Source organism: Corvus cornix, chromosome 2 (assembly GCF_000738735.6).
Source record: "Corvus cornix cornix isolate S_Up_H32 chromosome 2, ASM73873v5, whole genome shotgun sequence".
Classification (NCBI taxonomy): Eukaryota; Metazoa; Chordata; class Aves; order Passeriformes; family Corvidae; genus Corvus; species Corvus cornix.
In genome coordinates, this window is record NC_046333.1 from 130,161,501 (window position 1) to 130,179,720 (window position 18,220).

The window sequence follows — 18,220 nt, forward strand, 5'->3', positions numbered from 1 at the left end:
ATGGAAACCGAGCGCACGCGGAGCGCCGCCCTCCTTCCCTGCTTCCCGCCGGGCCGCCGCCGCAGTCGCCACCATGATGCTCCTGGGCCGCGGGCTGGACGCCAGGTACGGGGGCGCGGAGGGCCGGGGAGCCCCGCGGTGCTGCGGGGGGGGAGGCCCCGCTTCGGGCAGCGTGCCCGGGGGTGGCGCGGGGGTCGGGGAGCGATGCAGGCCCGGTCCGTCTCAGCGCATCTGCCTTCCTTAGGGGATGGGGGCCGCCTCTGCCTTCCTCTGGTAATGGCCGCAAAACTTTTCCAGGCCTAGTGTGCTATGCAGAGATGGCGTTAAGATGTGCTGCCGATATTTATTTGGACCTCTCGCGAATAATTCTGTAGAGAATTCTAAGCGGTCGCGATAATGGGGGGGAATAAAAACTTCCACCCCCATATAAGAAAATGTAGTGTTTCGTGTCCCAAAATTAAATACTAGTTGCATGGATGTACTGTGAGATCTGAATTGTAAAGTGGGTGATTATGGCTTCCGCCTGGAGGGAAACACTTTCTGACATGAAGACCTTTCAAGAAAATAGGAAAGATATACCTTTTACTGAAGATCTTATCAGGTAGTATTAATTTTGAAAAACAGCTTTATTAGTACTTAATGAAATTCTTACTTGCCTACTCACCAGGTGAAACCTTCGCTATTCAAGTGGTTCTGTGCTCCAGAATGTCCTGGAGGACTGAAAACTCCCTTGGATTTTTTTTAACCTTAACAGAATCTCTTTTGAACAGTCTTCCAGACAGCTTGCCATGAAGCAACTCAGCTGGGTTTTTGCCCAAGGCAGAACTTCGGCATGAAATACTTTTCCTGAAGTAAAGGTGTTCCTCATTTGAATTGATAGCATTGTTGTTTAGTCTCAAAGTACCAGAATACTTCAAATTTTTCTGATCATCATGTATCCCAATACGAAGTCAGTGTTTAAATATTGGTATTTAAGTATTGGGATAGTAGGATATGACGGAAGTGTTTGTTTCTGTCCTTTGCCAAGATAGTAGTAGGAGTGAATTCTCTTGCTGAGAATTCTAGTACTTCACACCAGTAACTTGTGTTAGACTGCAGAGACTTCCTAGGACCCAGTATCTGGCAGGTACTGTTAGCTGAATTGTCTTACAGCTGATTCAGTCAGATCAAAAACAACTGGCATGAGTTCACATGACCATCAAATAATATAGGAATATGAAAGCAAAGTACAAAATGAAATATGTGAGTTACTGGAATGACTTACCTAAATCATTAATAATGAAACATACAGGCATTGTAAATTATTATCTTTTAAACTACATAAATTAATTAGGTTTATGTAGTTTAAAAGATAATAATTTTTGTGCTTCATATCCTTTCAGTGGTATTAGAGTTTTCACCTCTTGTGTTCATGCACTTTTCTTCTTTAATTCTCAGTGGTATTTATCCTCTGTAGTACTGATCAGGAGCAGTTTGGTAACTGTTCACAATTTAAAAAACATGTAATACCTTTACCAATTTTTCCTCTACTGCCTAATTTCTCCAGCCACTGACTTGCCTGTTTAGATTGTAAACTGTTGCAGGAAGGGGTGGTCTTGCAGGAGTCTTGTTTGAGACTGCAGGTGTTACCACTGTGTTAGTAACTAATACCAGTAGTAATAGTGAGCTTTGGCTTAACTGCAGGAGGAAGACTTCCAAGCAGATTTTTGTGATTTGGGTTTTCATCTATTGGATCTTTAAGTGTAAATCTGCTTTTTTGTTTGTTTGTTATTCATTCATAAATAATCACATATTACATCACTTACAACATTCTCTTTTTAAGAATAAATTTCTGCTTTGCACTGAAACGAGATATCCAAATTGTTAATAGCATAATTATATAGTTTTTCTTCTGTATGCGTTGTAAACATTTGTGCCCTTCTTATTTTTCATTTACTTTTCTTTGGTATCCAGGGACAATCAGACTAGACAAATACAAGATGCTGTTTCAAATGTGGAAAAACATTTTGGTGAATTGTGCCAAATATTTGCTGGATATGTACGTAAAACTGCCAGACTACGAGACAAAGCAGATCTTCTAGTAAATGAAATATATGCATATGCAGCTACAGAGACACCAAACTTAAAAGTTGGACTGAAAAACTTTGCAGATGAATTTTCCAGACTTCAGGATTATCGCCAGGCAGAGGTACAAAATTAAAACTGTACATGTTGTGTTTGCCATCTGAACTTTTCAGTTACTTATCTGTGATTAAAAGGGAAATCATATACTCTGCAATTGAAAGAGAAACATAGGAGAAAACATGTCTAAATATATTAGTGTCTGAGCAGGCTGCCAAAGCATTCTTCATTTACCCTCCTAATAACTTCATTGAAAAACTACCTAAAATTAGTCCTGTTGAAGTCGGCAAGACTATCCCTATGAACACTCAAAGTATTTGAGAGAGAGCACGTTTTTTTTTTATTGTCTTAGACTTTGGGTTATGATTTATGGTTAACAAAGTGTTCTTTTTTAGTTGTTTGACTTGAGTTGTCTAGCAGCAGCTGAGGTAAAGTCAGTCATTTTCCTTTTGCTGAGATTATCAGAAATAGTATTGAAGAGGTGCTGTCAGGGAACACTGTCAATTTCATAAGTTTGTAGTTCAACACTAAAAGTACAAACTTGATCTGGACCATATGTGACTACATAGTCACATTTCTGCTGGATGAGTGAGAGTGTAAAGAAAGGTGTTTATGCCACTTACACATTTATGTGTGGTGCCAGTCAAACTGTAACTTACAATGCAGAATTCCAAATACTGAGGTTAAAAAAAAAATTCATTCACGTGTACTCAAACTAGTTTTTGGAGTATGTGTCTATTCTTTTAGTAGAATGTAGAAAATTCCCATTTATAGTTTTGAACAGCCAAGACCCACTATAATTCACAAAAGAGACTGAAGTAGTTGACATTCTTTATGTTTTCAGACAGGACTTTCTTATTTTGGAGAGCGTTGCAAGTCATCTCTCCATAAGAACAAAGTGGAAAAAGAAAACCTTTTAAAAGCAGTTAATATGGGAAGCAGACTTTCAAATATAAGAAATATGTGAGGATTTTTAACAACCTATTTAGGGAGGGATTTTTAAGAAGTAATAAGAAACTTTAAGGTGTGTGTGATTTTTATTTTTTCCATAAGCTCTTCTACATTTGGCTCCAGCTGAGCCACACATAGGTCCTCATGCTTCAATTGATGTAATAGCAAATAATCCTCTGCTAAAAGATTAAATTTATATTGTGGCCAAAGGTGAATGTGAACTCAGACTGTATGAGCTCTCTGTTTTTGTCATTAAACGATGAACCTGTAATTCTGAGGTACATATGTAACAACTTGAATTTTGCTTCTTTCGATTTTAAATGTGTTTTTAAAAACTGACATTTGGCCTACATTCACCTACCATGCCTGTCTGCAAACCAACACTGCCCTGTGAAGGAAAAAAGGCAGAAGCAGCAAAGGAAAAGAGAAGCTTTTAGTTTTTAAATCAAGTTCTCCTTTGCTCCTGAAAACAAAATATATGATCTCAGCTTTGTTTCTTCTGGGCATCAAGTCACTTAACAGTTTTCCTGTTTGCTGACAAAGTGGACCAGAGAAGATTAGCTTATAAGGATTATCAATTTCTGGTCTTCAGCTGCAGTGCTCGATATATAAATACTGAGGTGTGAGGTACCACAACATGTGGAAGGTTAAGTAAGCAAGATGGGCAGGTTATTTGGTACATCTGTAACATGTGTGTTGTTTAGAGCCTTATTGCCCTATTCCTTTCTATTCAATTGGCAGTTCAAGTGAAATTGTTTGACAGCACACTGGTAGATGGTACCAAGGAGTAATGTTTGCTCTGCTGGCATAGATTTTGGCTGACTGGTGACTACCAGTATAGAGGGAGCTGTCCCTTCCTTGTAGAGGTATGCATCTTGTCCTAATCTGGATGTAGCAGCGATGGGCTACAGGACTCACTCATGGTCCATAAGTCATTGGCAGATTACGCTGGGGCCACTCAGACAGTTTTGTCAGATTTGACAAGCAGGTCTTATCCTATTGCCTGTCTGACCATATGTAGCTGTTTTTCTGACTAGGAGAACTGAAACAAAAATTCACAACCATTCATCTGTGAGAGCATTTATGCATTTTACACACCCTGTTATTGGTATTTTTAGTGCACTCAGTACCAGTGATGCTGTTTCCATTATTCTTAAGAAGTGTTCCATTTTGTACAGTATATTTGATAGCAAAGATGGCTTAGTCTGTAACCTATCAGTAAGTGTAGAGCAAATACACTGGTCTTTAGATAGAAGGCTACAGAACTCCAAGATGCAATGTTGGATGTATTTAGTACTCAGTTTGATGTATTCAGAATTTTCCATGTTTCATTTATCCTGATCTAATTAAGAAAAAAGGAATTCTACTAGAAATCAGGTTGAGCTCTTCAGAAAACAAATTACTTCTTGGTTAATGTGCTTGACTGTAGTTTTTACAGAATTTTTAAAAACTTTTATCCTAGTATTTTTTCAGCATATATGGACTTAATTCCTAATAAGATGAGTCACTATTAAATTAATTGTTTCCCGTTTCTGCACACCATGGATATAGCTTATTTTAGCAATCATGTGATTTCTTTTTTAGGTTGACAGGCTGGAAGCAAAGGTTGTTGAACCTCTGAAATGTTATGGGACCATAGTGAAACTTAAAAGGGTAGGTTAAAAACCTGTTTTCTCACAAGGTACATTTCAGTGTCCTGGCCACTCAGTTGAAAACTTTTAATTTGTGGGGAAAATGGTTCTGATTTTTCATATTTCAGTAATCAGTTCAACTTAATTATGTAGTTAAACATCTGAACTGAAGCTCTATATATATTGGAGGAAAAAGCTTTGATGTGAAGACAAGGATATTCAAGCTCTTTAAACACAAGCAAATGCTCAGAAAAGGCATTAGTATGAAACTTCCTGGATAGTGTAAATTCAAGACTTTTTTATTTATAAATAATGTCATTTATTATTGTTTGATTTTGATGATGATGGTGATATTATTATTACTGTTATTGTTATTACTACTACTACTTTGACTCTTAGTCATCAATATGCTGCCTTTAACAGCTTTTCTAACTCAGATTACACTCTACATTAAAGTTCATAATTTAGAAAACACATTTGAACCTGATAAGTAGGCAGTAGCCTAAATCCCTCTCTGCTAAGTCGTCATGATGACCTGAAGATATACAAAAATCTGAGGTCTCTTCATTCACTATATTTTAGAAACAGTGTTTATAGAGGTTTGAAGTATTCCCTTAAAATATCTGTGAGTTTCTTTCCTCCAGAAAGGATAAGCTTGAGCAAGTAATTTTTAATAAGCACATACTAGTTTATAAGATGAAAGTAGTATTCATAATACTTGGATTTTATACAGAGAATACCTTAATCCTGCAAACTCAAATCTGCAATTGATGTATAAGTCTGTACCATAATCTATATAAATCAAAATATTAAATTATTATTATTATCTGATGGTATTTTATGTACAAAAATCTTGAGATGTGTTCATCATGGTTAATTTGAGTATATTGTGGCACTGCATCTCAAGCAAGCAGTTTTCATATTTTTTTTCCTGTTTTCTTTCCATATGGTGAAGAACCAAGTAGAGTGTTTGGAACCTTCTGCAACCTCACTTAGTGGTTAGAGAAGCCTACCTCAGTTGGTGGTCAGAGAAACAATTGTGAAGGAAATGTATCCTGCTCTTGAGTAGGACTACCCATGGTAGTCCTTAGCAGAGCTGTAGACTACAGAGCCTAAAACCTGGTATCCTAATGGTCACTCTGAAACCCAGTTTGTGAGATCTAGAACTGAATATGCTGTAGGATATACATGTTAAGGGTGGGAGACAAGTTTCATGTGTTTGTGGCAGTAGGGTTGCTGAGGAGACACAGAATGTTACAGCAGTGCCTGGGGCTTCCAAAGCATTGAAGAGCCTGTCTTTAGGTGCATTGCCACTGATAGCCAGTAATGCTGAGGACAGAAGCAACTGAAACCAAGTCATTGCTTGCAACAGTGAATGGAAGGAATTTCCTGTGGTCTTTGCCTTTCAGAATGTCAGAAAGCATTGCATGTTTATTTTAGCTACAGTGAGGAGTACAAGAGCATTCTTAAACTGTAGATGGGATTAACTATTTTACTAGTTTACCTCTGAACTAAGAGAGTTCACTAAAGATGTAGGCCATTAAATGGTTATTTTTTTCCCACTGCACGTTGACTATAAACCTTGGTTAAAACTTCACCTGTCTGGTCTTCAGTTATCATCTCTAATCACTGGGACATATTGACTGACAAAGGAAATTCTGTCACTCATGTAAATCTAGCACAAGCTGCTAGTTCTAGGACTGCTTTACCTGTACCTACATTAGCTAAGTAAAACCAGGCAGGGTATGTCATTACAGCACTTTCTATAAAGGGGATGTTCTCACTGCTGCTTACTTACTGGATCTGTTCCAGGATCTACACAGGAGTATTTCTGTGCTTTGTCTAAATACAACTGTTGCTTTTTCTGTGGTGTAAGCCATCAATGTCCTGTGCTACTATGTTGCAGTATCCCCACGGAAAGGAAATATATATGGCTACTAAATGCTTTGAAGAGGCTCAGGTCAATCAGGGTAGTGCTGTCCTTTATCTGCTAATGCAATAAAATTGTTTCATTCACTCGTTCTGGTTCACGATGCTGAATAGCTTCAATGGAAGCGAATACAATATTCTTGTCCTGTAACACAGCTTAAATGTAGGATATGAGGATTTCTTTCTGTTTCATTGTTCTGTATATCAATCTTCGCTTTTCTGCTTTTTGGCAACTCTGTTCCTGGTTCCTTTTCTTCATGTAAAACAGGACATCATAAAACCAAGGTGATCCACGTGCAGAAGAAAGGATTGATTTGCTTTAATAACTTCAGTGACTAAAGCAGGTAACAGTACAGTGATGAGGCTCTGCCAGCTCATTGTTTGGTGGATGAACTGTAGCTGTATTTCTGTATTATTTGAAATTAGATGGGTGACCAGAGTTCTTACATGTGACTTGAATTCATAGGTAAAACCTAGAAGGACTGTGAATAATTTTATATTCTCTGTACCTTTTATCTCATTGCCTATTCCTTTCCATTCCATTTTTTCTTGACTGTCATTAAAGCATATTTTCCAAAAACATGTCAAAACTTGGTCTAAAAACAATGAAGGTGAATGTAGGACTGTTTGTGGTAGTTAGTGGTTAGTTGATATTTGTGGTGTTTTGTTTTAAGTGAAAGACTTCACCTAATCTTTGGTTCTTGTTATATGCTCCACTGAGATGAAAGAGCTCTGTAATGCTCTGAGTTTTTTCTGGATGAAGGTATTTAGATGTTAGTAAAATGAATTTTTCTTTTTTTTTTTTCTGTTAGGTAATAATGTATACCTTGATTCTTTCACCATAAATTGCATTTTTCCCAGATTTTTAGTATTTTTATTGGGGTTTATTCTGCACCCTTTTCAGTTTTTCAACATCTTAGACAAAATATGTATGTAACTGGGCCCTACTTTTGTACATCCAAAACTTGTACACAGCTTCACCACTACAGCCACAGTAGCACTAATTCTTTGTCACACTTTGGGTAGAAGAGATGTATGTTTCATGGTGGCTGTTGCTACAGAAAACAGAGGTAGAGGAGGGAACAGTCCAGTCCCTGTAGGTATTTCCAAAGTCATTGCGCTAGAAAGAAACTGCTGAATTTAATAATGGCAACTCTAGAACTTTGCATCCTCAAGTACACTTTGCATGAAAGTCAGAAACCTTTCAAGCCACAGTGTTAAATCTGATTGTTTTAAATAGGCCTAGAAAGTCAGTGCTGTTAACAGGGCTCAGTCATTGAATAGCACTAAACATGCAGCTGTGACCATTAGATAGAAAACTTCGTTCTGTTTCAAAAATAAATACATTCTTTTCTCTACCTTTAAAATTTAAAATGCAAAACAATTTTTAAAAATTCTGTTATTGCTTTTCTTGCAGCCACATGGTTTTCATAAAGGCAAAGGGCCTTTTCAGCAGTCTTTGACCTTAGAGGTAGCGTAGATGCCCTTCTGAAAGCCGAGCAGTAAAACTAGTTTTGATGGGCTGAAGATGAAGTAGTTTTTATTATCAGAAAACAGCTCTGTCTCTGTAGTGATGAAGCAAAATGACAGTTATGTACAAGGACATACAGGTAGTAAGGATAGAAACAGGGAAGAAACTGCATGTTTTGACCCCCAACTTCATGTACAGCCTCATTATTGAAGGAACACACAGCACTGTGAAACTTGGCAGTCTTGGGCTTGTCACTGACTAGTGATCTGGTCAAAGGATCACAAAACTTGCTGAAAGACACATTCTTAGTTGCATGTCCTTCTGAGTGATGGAGATATACACGCATTAAAATTCTGAAATTCACGGACGGGGCACAGACAACTTCACAATATGATAGTTTCTAATAGCTCTAACTCCCTCCATTCTGGAGTAGTAAATGGAAATGGCATTTTTAGAGTAAAAGGTCATTTGAAGTGCAGGCCAAATCCTGCCTCAGATTTTGTTAGACTTTAGCCTGTATTTCTGCTTGTTCTAAACTACTACTCCTTTAAACTGGAGCCATCAAAATTAATGTCCTTTTCCATACCAGTGTCAATGGAGTGATAAATACTTGACTGATAACCTTACATTCCATGAATGTCAAACAATTTGCAAAACACAGTTTTATACCATGAACAATAATTTGAGAAGACTGATAGATAAACATTCTTAAATTGTCACAAGTTTTCCTAGAAGTACATGCTACTACTCCTTTAGAAATGAGGGGCAAAAATGGTTTTCAACAGTTTCTGCCTTTTCTAGATCAGTTAAGTTTTATCTTCTCCAGCTACATCATTACTTGGATGTATTTTGTTTCAAATGGTTTTAAACACTTTACTAAATGCATATATATAAAGAGCCAGTTTAACCCTTTCAACCATAGAATTCCTGTGGTACCTTAAAATCTGTGTAGCACAGAACTACAGAATTGTTTAGGTTGAAAAAGACCTCTGTGATCATTGAGTCCAACCATTAGCCCACCATGTTCACCAGTAAACAATGTCCCTAAGTGCCATATCCACACCTTTTTTGAACACTTCCAGAATGGTGATTCTACCAGTTCCCTGGGCAGCCTATTCCAATGCCTGACCACCCCTCCAGTGGAAAAAAAATTTCCTGATATTTCATCTAAACCTTCCCTGGTGCAGCTTATATGACCTCATCTGTCACTGGTTGCCTGGGAGAAGAGGCTGACCCCACCACCTGTAGCCACCTGGCTACAGCCTCCTTTCAGGGAGTTGTAGAGAGTGCTACGGTTCCCCCTGAGCCTCCTCCAGGCTAAGCACCCCCAGCTCCCTCAGCCGCTCCTCATCAGACTTCTGCTCCAGCCCCTTCAGCAGCTCCACTGCCAGCAGTGACAGCAGTTATGTCAGACCATGTCGGGCAGCAGACTGCTGCCTGCTTTGGGTTTTTTCTTACTGATGCCACTTTATTTGATGCTGCTTTTTATTTCTAAGTACCACATTTATTCTGTTGCTAAGTTAGGAATGAGTCTGCCTTCTTAATGCTTTGGGGATCTCAGCTTGTGACCACCTACTGTACTTTTCACGAAAAGCTGTGAATATCCTTTTCTTTCCTTCCCACATTTTAAATTATAGTGTGTGCTATAGGGAGTTGCACAAACTTTATCAATGCCCATTAACTTCTCTTTCAGAGGATTAATTAACAGAATAAGATCAGTAAAATCTGTTTTTGTTCAAAGCAGAAGTTTTGTCCATGTTTTCTAGGCAATGCATGTATGAAGGAGAGCATATTTTGTATTATCCTAGATGTATTTCAAACATGTCTAAAACATTTTATTTCCAGGATGATCTTAAAGCAACTTTAACAGCAAAGCACCGAGAAGCCAAGCAATTATCTCAACTGGAAAAGACCCGTCAGCGGAATCCGTCAGATCTACACATTATCGTATCCTGCATTTCTAGTCACTATGAGAAATAGTTTTTAAAATTCTTCGGAATTAAACTGTTGTATTTAAGAAGTAGTAGTAACAATAATGCTCCTTAGAGGAACTGTTTCCAATGTTTGAATCTTTTCTTAAACTTTATGATGAGTTACAGCTGCTTTGTTACTCACTTTTGAATTGAAAAGAAACTATGTATTATTTGTTACGTTTATTCAAGAGAGGTAGGCATAGATTACATCTAGGAATTTGGAAGTTTTTGAAAGTAAGTGTAATCAGACAATTTCTTTTTTATTTCTGTGGGTTTTTTAGTTTATTGTTTTTCTCCCTGCCATTTCGGTAATTGTGCTTCCTGGTACCTAGATGGGATATGAGTTTCCTCCAGCTGCATGAAAGGAAAAGTTGTTTTTCTGATAGTAGAATACTCAACTAGACTACTCTTCCTTTCCAAAGACTAGTCACCCTCCCCAGTATACTATTTTGTACCACAGCGGTAAAAATTAAGCCTCCATCAAACTGAATTAGAATTTCCATTGAAATCTCATTGAAGTTTCAAAGTTTGAAGCAATCAGAATCTAAGGAATGCCAGAATAAACGGGATCAAGGCAATCCTACTTCAGTCCCTTTATGCTTACTTATTATGATACAGATACTAGGTTCATGATGTGCTGTTTACTTTTTATTACATTTTAGTATTGGACTTGGGAATTAAGCAATCCTGTTTGTTGTTGGATTTTATCAACTATTTCAGAATCTTCAGGATCTTTATAGTGACTGGGGCATGAGACTGTAGAAAGAGTGAAAATGACTGTGTTGGTCAAATGCAACACAGGAGAACTACATTTTATTTTTGTCTCTGCTAGAGAATTGCCATTTAATATTAATCAAATCAGTTAAATCAAGTGATGACTAATTAGAATTCCTCATATAACAAAGACAGATGCATGTTAGCCACAGGGTTAGAACTTGAGCTGTGTTGCAAAGTTCTCTTTTGTTGGAATTAAGGTACTAAATTATAACAGTAAGCTGTTTCCCCAGAGGGAGACCGGTCCCATTTTTCTCCCTCAAGCTAATTGCCATTTCATTTCATGGGTGTGTCACCAGCACCTAATTCATTTCTTCTAATTTCTTTTCTAAGCTTCTCCCAAATACCCTTCTGTGACTTAGCTTCTTGTAACACCTGTTTTCTGTTCTTAAGGCTTTGCCTGAAGAGTTATAAAATCTCAGTAGTCTGATTCTGCACATGGACAAAGGCACCAAATGCATTTTCAAGTGATTTGACACAAAGCGCATAAAAAGGTATTAGGAGCAGGAATGTGTTCATTTGCTTTTGAAGGTTTGTGCAGGTTAGCTTTGAGCTCTGAGAGAGGCTTTACCACATTAGAGCACATCAGCTGGGCTCCTGCAGGGTTTTCATACTGTTTCTTGAGCAACTGTGATGTTGCAGCAGTGAACGACTTTGGCCACAGATAGCAGATCTGTACTCACTCCCATCTTACAAATGGGACGTTAGCACAGCTTTGGAAAGAAAACATTGCCAGATTTTTAAAAATACAAAAACATATTTTTATTAATCAAAATCGATTTTTTTTTTTTAAGTAGTCTGCCTAGGTTGCCTGCTTTTTATTTTATTCTCTCAAAAATAAATAACTAAACCCTCATCCAATACATACAGCTGTCCTGAAATGTTTTCGCCTGGATACTTGAATTCTAGCAAAGCTCTAACAAACTGTACATCTTACAGCCAGAAGCTTCAGACAACATAATAATAGCACTAAATACATAGATGTTTTGAAATAACTGAGGTAAATAGTTCACAGTATATTAAAAGTGGAAGTCAACTTCCATGAATATTAATTGTTACATTGCCATTTTTTCCTTTACTCATATTTCCAGTCACAGGTGAGTGTTCAGAAGAGAAAATACCAAACTGCTGTTGTGCAAACTATGCAGGCTCTGCAACTTCAGACACTTCACTCTACAACAAACAATTCCTCTCCCAAAGCATCTGTGCACAAATTATGTCCAATCTATTTAAGATGTATTGAGAAGACCTATTTGATTATCATAGAAATAACACAGTGTATTTGTATATGTAAGGGCTGCTTATGCATAATAGCTGCCTTCACTTACAGAGAATGACTGATTGAACTAATTGAAAATACACAAAATCTCTTTTCTTTCTGTCCTTCCCTCCTGTGTTTTGGGCAAAATCAATAAAGAGAAATGAACATGTGACCTTATGTACTACTAAAGATCATTATCAATTTTGTTTGCCCAGTAATTGCAGAATTGTGTCTGTGACTTTAGGCTGCTTTTGAAAGGAGATTGTTCCAAGTTGATTATCCTGCAATATAAAATTAGCAGATTATAATCAAAGAAGTGAACAGAGCATCCCTTATGCCTTAGGTTTCTATATATGTAACACTAAAAGCTAGATCACAGGAAATGGACCTGTGGTGTCTTTTTCCATTAAAAAAAATCCTCTCTTACGCTGCAGTTTTGTAGAAATGGAAAGAACCCTACAACCTGATCATAGGATACAATACTTGATCCATATACTACTTTTGAATCTCACAACAAAATAGATTTGTGATGATACTTACTGACTGAGCCTGTAATTACTACTAGTATATGGTGCTTGACCAATAATGCACAGAAAATAACAGAAGTTTAGACCCAAATTTTGTAGACTTCAAGTGCAAGCTTTTACAACTATACGTTGTTAATTTGTAATAGTACACAGTTCTCAGACTTGACTTACTGAGAACAGTTTCAATATCTTTCATTAAATGGTAGTGAACTTTCTATAAAATTCATAATTATATCTAATTAAAATAGCTATCTAAAATGCTTTCTGTAGTAACAAAATAAGAAATTCTTTGTAGTTACGTGTTAGGAATTGGTTGATGTGTCCCCAGTGCCCTGTTGAAGATGTTTTTTACAAGTTGTTTTAATAATACAAAAATATTAAAAATATAAAATACCTGAAATGCCTTTGAATCTAAAATTTACAGTAACTCCAGCCTGCAGATTGAGATATTTACAGGATAAGCACATTAATTACAGCTGCTGCTATAATTGTCTATTTAAATAATTTATAAATACTTACTAAGATGAGGTTCAGCACATGATACTGGAAAAGATTCTTTCTGGACCCAGCAGGTTGATCTGCACTAGAAAACAAAGGGTGATCTTTCCTATTCACCCACCACTCTGGCCTGTGCTGGGTTAAGTACCTAAACCCAGTCACTGTGTTGTCAGCAGGGTGTCAGGGCTGGCTCAGTAAAGTATCACGATTATTACAGAAAATGAATCAGGGCAGAGGGACTTTCCTGACTGGCTGCAGCTGGTCATTTTTCATGTTTCACATCAAAGTCACAACAATGTAGAAAGCATCTTTATATGTTCATTAAGCTACAGATTTCAAATACTGTAACACAGATACTGGTTTGAAAACTCAGACTTAAATGTTTTCATAGAAATTACAGCAAATAGCTTTGTATCAAATACAAGACTAATTTCGCCTTTGTGTTACTTTACCAGGCTGAAAATGAACTGCACAGAGCAACACTGGAGACTACTCGAACAACTCGGCACTTAGAGGAAACCATTGATAATTTTGAGAAAAAGAAAATAAAGGACATCAAAGTATGTGTGCTCTCATTTCATCTTGCATAATAAAATTACTATAGTTAGTCAGGGGCAAGATTAGCAACATTCAGTATTCACTGAAATGCAAATCTCATGGTATTCATGAATATTTCACAGATTTGTAAATTATAGATATGTATAGAATTTACAGATAATTTATCCCCAACCTGTTATAAAAGACTGTCTTCAAAACAGCAAAACTTCTGACTGACTACATCTTGTGAATACATATTGGAGATTATCAAGTGACTTTTCCGTAAGACATGTCATTCCTAATACATTTCCTCTTTCCTTTTCAAAGTATTTATTTAAAATTTATTATGAAATAATAACTGCATAAGTGATAGCCCAGCCAGGATATATGTTTAATTTTTAAAATTCAGGTCTGACTATTTAAAAGTACTAAGTATCATGCAGTTATTTATATCATATAAATACCAAACACAGAATACAGTAATTTTTTGAAGTGGAAATGTACTTTATTCCATTAAGAAAATCTTTCTTTTGCTTTCAGAACATATTTTCTGAATTTATAACTATTGAAATGTTGTTCCATGGGAAAGCTTTAGAGATATATACTGCTGCCTACCAAAACATCCAAAATATTGATGAAAATGAAGATTTGGAGGTAAGAGTGATTAAGATCTGCTTTTCTGTTCACTTCCTATATAAAAAACAGTTTTCAGAGTTGGGCTACACATGTCCAATGCAGAAAAATGCAACAAATATTTCAGGCTCCCAGAACAACCGCATGTATACCAAGCCTTTTTTTAGCACTTTTTCAGTAAGAGCATAGATGTTTATAATCTCAGAACAGAGAGAGCAACTGCAATGGCAATCTAATCTTTTCCATAAAATACAGAAAAGAGACTCACAAAATTACTGCCACTCCAAGCTCAGCTAATCACAGTTTTTAAAGAACACTTCTCCAGTGAATCTTGTTCTAAAGATGCACAAAGAAAAAATCTTACACTGCTGTGATAAGATGATGTAAAGACTAATTACTGCATTAAAGATCTCTCTCTAACCTAAATTCTGTTTGCTTGTTTTCATCTTCTAGTCATTTTTTATTAGGCTGTTCTAGAATTAAGAGACATTTTTTATTTACTCCATTGGGGTTTTTTGCCCTGTGGCAGTTAACTGCTTCAAGTCACACTTTCTTTTCTACTTGAATTATAGTTTCTCTTTCCCAAGACATGCTTTTCAGTCCTTTATTCATTATTGCAGTTCTTCTGGATATTGGGCCTTTAAACTTAATATCATTGAAATGTGTGTTGTGTATGTATGTTTGTCAAAAAAGTTGGATCATTTTCAGTCTTTTTTTGTAAATCCTCCCAGTCATAATTTTGTCTATGATATAGCTCAGAATCAAGTTAGCACAAGACTTTAAAAACCACAATTCTTCAGTGACAGTCATATTTGAGACTACTTGGTAATTTTACATAATATAAACTATGCCATGGCAATTTTGTACTATTCTAGTTTCACAATTATGATGTCACCAGATTCAGAAATCTCCTTTAAGTCAATACTTCGTCTTTCACAACCAAATTTCTAATATAATTTTAGATTTCCTGTTACTTGGACAATTACTTACTTTTCATAAAAATACTGACCATAATTTACCATCTTCTTGACTTAAAGTCTTGCACAAATAGCTTTATTAGTTATTGAAATAACTTGAAAATATAATGGATGTTATGGTCTCCCCTGTATTCTAAGAGGTTTCCCAAATTTTTCTTGAGTTGTACATCTCCTGTACATTTCAAGTAAAATTTTCCTGATGCAGTTGTGACCGACAGCAAGGATTTGCTTGTGAAGAGGCCAAGAGTTCATCTTTGCAAGAAATAGAGAGCCCCTGAAGGAGTTGCTGGGGTTCATACTTCTAGCTCAGCCTGAAACTCAGCTACATATGTTGGTGGGAAACCATTGCGGTTTTCCCTGTGTAAATGCCCTCAAATCTCTGAAGAATGTGTACTTTGACCACATAAGTATGGTGATGTGTCTCAGGTTAAGCAAGGACATTGTTTCAGCTAAAAGTGATCAATCCAAACTACAGCTGATGCACATCTTTAGATCAGGTTTCATTGTCCAATGCTGCATTTCTGCTAGCTTCAAGTCTTGGTGATTCTTAGCTTGCAAGCATCCAAGTCACAGCTTTCTCCATTTGATTAGGTTTTTCGGAGCTCACTTTATCCACCAGACTATCAGTCTCGCTTAGACATAGTTCGTGCAAATTCCAAGTCCCCCCTGCAAAGAACTGGCTCCTCAAAATCTTCATTGAGAACAGTACAGGTAAGACAGAAAAATTACATACTAAATCACTGTATTAAAGCTATACTTAAGATAATCTTTTAGCTAATTGTTGCAACACACTAATGCACATGGATCCACTGTCTTTACTCAGTTCAGGACCATCCGAAGGGTGAAGAAACTTTCAAGGGTATCAATACCAGCTTTATCATTGAAGGAAAAAAAACCTCAGCTTTTAAAGCTGTGTTGCTTACTTTTGACAAATGCCATTTCCAGTGATACTTTGTCTTCCATTAACAAACTGTGGCATCTTGCAGAGAAGACATCTGGGAGCTTACTTGAAAGAGTAGAAACATTCTTTAAATACACTTGTATATTCTTAGTATTCAGATTCTAGAGTGTGGACTACCAGATCCTAATTCAGAGTAGTGATACCTTCTAGCAGCAGAACAAACCTATGACCAACAGACCTCTCCTTTTATACTCTGAAAATGAGTGAAACAGTTGAAGACAGTGCCACTCTTTTTGGATCAGCTACCTTGCAAATATCTTTGCCACTTGTTTACAGCAGTAAACTTGCAGACATTGCAAAATGGCGAAGTTATTTTTAATTTATTGCAACTGTAATCCTGTAACTACGACGATTCTTACCAGTGTTGAAGTTAAAGACAAAGCCACGTTTAAAATGTATGCATGTTACTTTTCTTCTTTGAATAGAATAATGCATTGATATAGTAGTAAGGAAAACTTTTCTTGACTTAATACTCACTTTACACCTCTGCTCTCAACACAGAATGGATCAGTTACTACAGTTGAGCTGTTCTGTTGTTGAAAGTATGAATTGTGTCATCTGAAGAGATACAACTTAGTGAGGCAGTGCATGAAGTACTACCTTGACTGAGTAACTTACCAGTCCTCTCTATCACTCAAGCAAATTTCATGTTCAGGCTACTTCAGAAAACATAAGAGAGAAAAAACAAAAAACAACAGAAAACTGAGTGTATGTACACTGTGATTTCTCCCAGAGATGGAGTGGGACTCCATTTTGACTAACTTGCAAGTTAACCTTTCTCTTTTCTTAGACTGCTGTCTTAATTATAACTTTGGGTCTTAGTGTTCTCATAACCTCTCACTTACCTGAAAAGAACAGAAAGTCACCTAGACCTAGAGGGAAACTGCAATGCAATTCAAAATAATGTCATCTTACTTGGCTGTGCAGTGTATCTGCAGAGGAGGATCATGTGGCAGAAAAAAGGGGTGGAACACCCTACTAATGCAGTCACCATAGGGCAGTGAAGAAAGGGCAGCCTGTTCCACATACCCCCCATGTTGCCCTTCCTGATTGTGCAAATAGCATGGTGCTGAGTTACACTAAGCGCTCTAATCTCTGGAACCACCAAACATCTCATGAGAAAAAAATGCTGTATTCAGAAAAACCTTCAGGTGACTTTTTCTATCTTTTGTGTGGATCTTTCACTCTGGAGTTTCTCACAAATCTAGTTTCCTGCTACACAGTAATCCTTTACTGACTGTAATGCAGTACTTTGCGATTTCCAATGTAAAGCGGTATAAATAATGTGCTAAGCAGTTCACACAATCACACGGCCTAAGTCTGTGGGGCAGGGGAGGACAGACACACACACAAACACTAACCTGTAGGTGAGGGACAGTGTTGGAAGTCACTGCATACCAGATGGAATGAAGTGTGCCAGTAACACAATTCAGGTCTTTTCAGAGGATATAATACATACCATCCTTGAATGTATTTCTGGTTCTGTGGACTAACTTTCTGTGTTACCTGTATGTTAAAAATCTAAAGTACTCCTTGAGCTTGATTCATTTTTTCACAAAGACCTACATCCTTCATTTTACACTTTACTTGGCAATTTATCCTCAGCGTTTTGGTTTACTGATTCAGGTTGGTATATCAACAAACTTTTGCACTGACTCTGTAGGACAGCACAGGATCATTTTAACCATCACTGAAAATGTCCACATCCGAATGTTCCAACACTAAGACATGAGAATTGCCATGCTTCTGTAGTAGCATCTGCAGTGAAACATGGCGCTGAACTGCTTAAGCAAGGACAGTCATCACCTACATGCAACTCATAGAATTAATTTTTACATAAAATTATTTATGATCAACAATTTTTATTTTTTTTGCATTAAGTTACAAAAAATTAAATTTCAGTACTGGTGTGTTTTAATTCTTTGGCACAGTAACGTGGTTTAACTGTGTAATTTCTTTTCTCACTTTCCTTCCCT

The 18,220-nt window shown here is 36.9% G+C and overlaps 1 protein-coding gene across 3 annotated transcripts in view; it reads left to right on the forward strand.

Moving 5' to 3' along the window:
* CIBAR1 (CBY1 interacting BAR domain containing 1) overlaps positions 1–18,220 on the forward strand; it is a 20,568-nt gene continuing 2,348 nt past the window's right edge. For 2 of the 3 annotated variants that reach the window (XM_039548222.1, XM_039548223.1), the window contains exons 1-8: positions 1–105; positions 1,954–2,188; positions 4,657–4,725; positions 9,949–10,050; positions 11,942–11,947; positions 13,592–13,696; positions 14,214–14,327; positions 15,875–15,994. In XM_039548222.1, coding sequence (XP_039404156.1) covers positions 74–105; positions 1,954–2,188; positions 4,657–4,725; positions 9,949–10,050; positions 11,942–11,947; positions 13,592–13,696; positions 14,214–14,327; positions 15,875–15,994 — 783 coding nt within the window. In that variant the 5' untranslated portion in view covers positions 1–73. The remainder of the gene's footprint in view (positions 106–1,953; positions 2,189–4,656; positions 4,726–9,948; positions 10,051–11,941; positions 11,948–13,591; positions 13,697–14,213; positions 14,328–15,874; positions 15,995–18,220) is intronic. The other variant, XM_039548224.1, reaches the window with a different exon arrangement.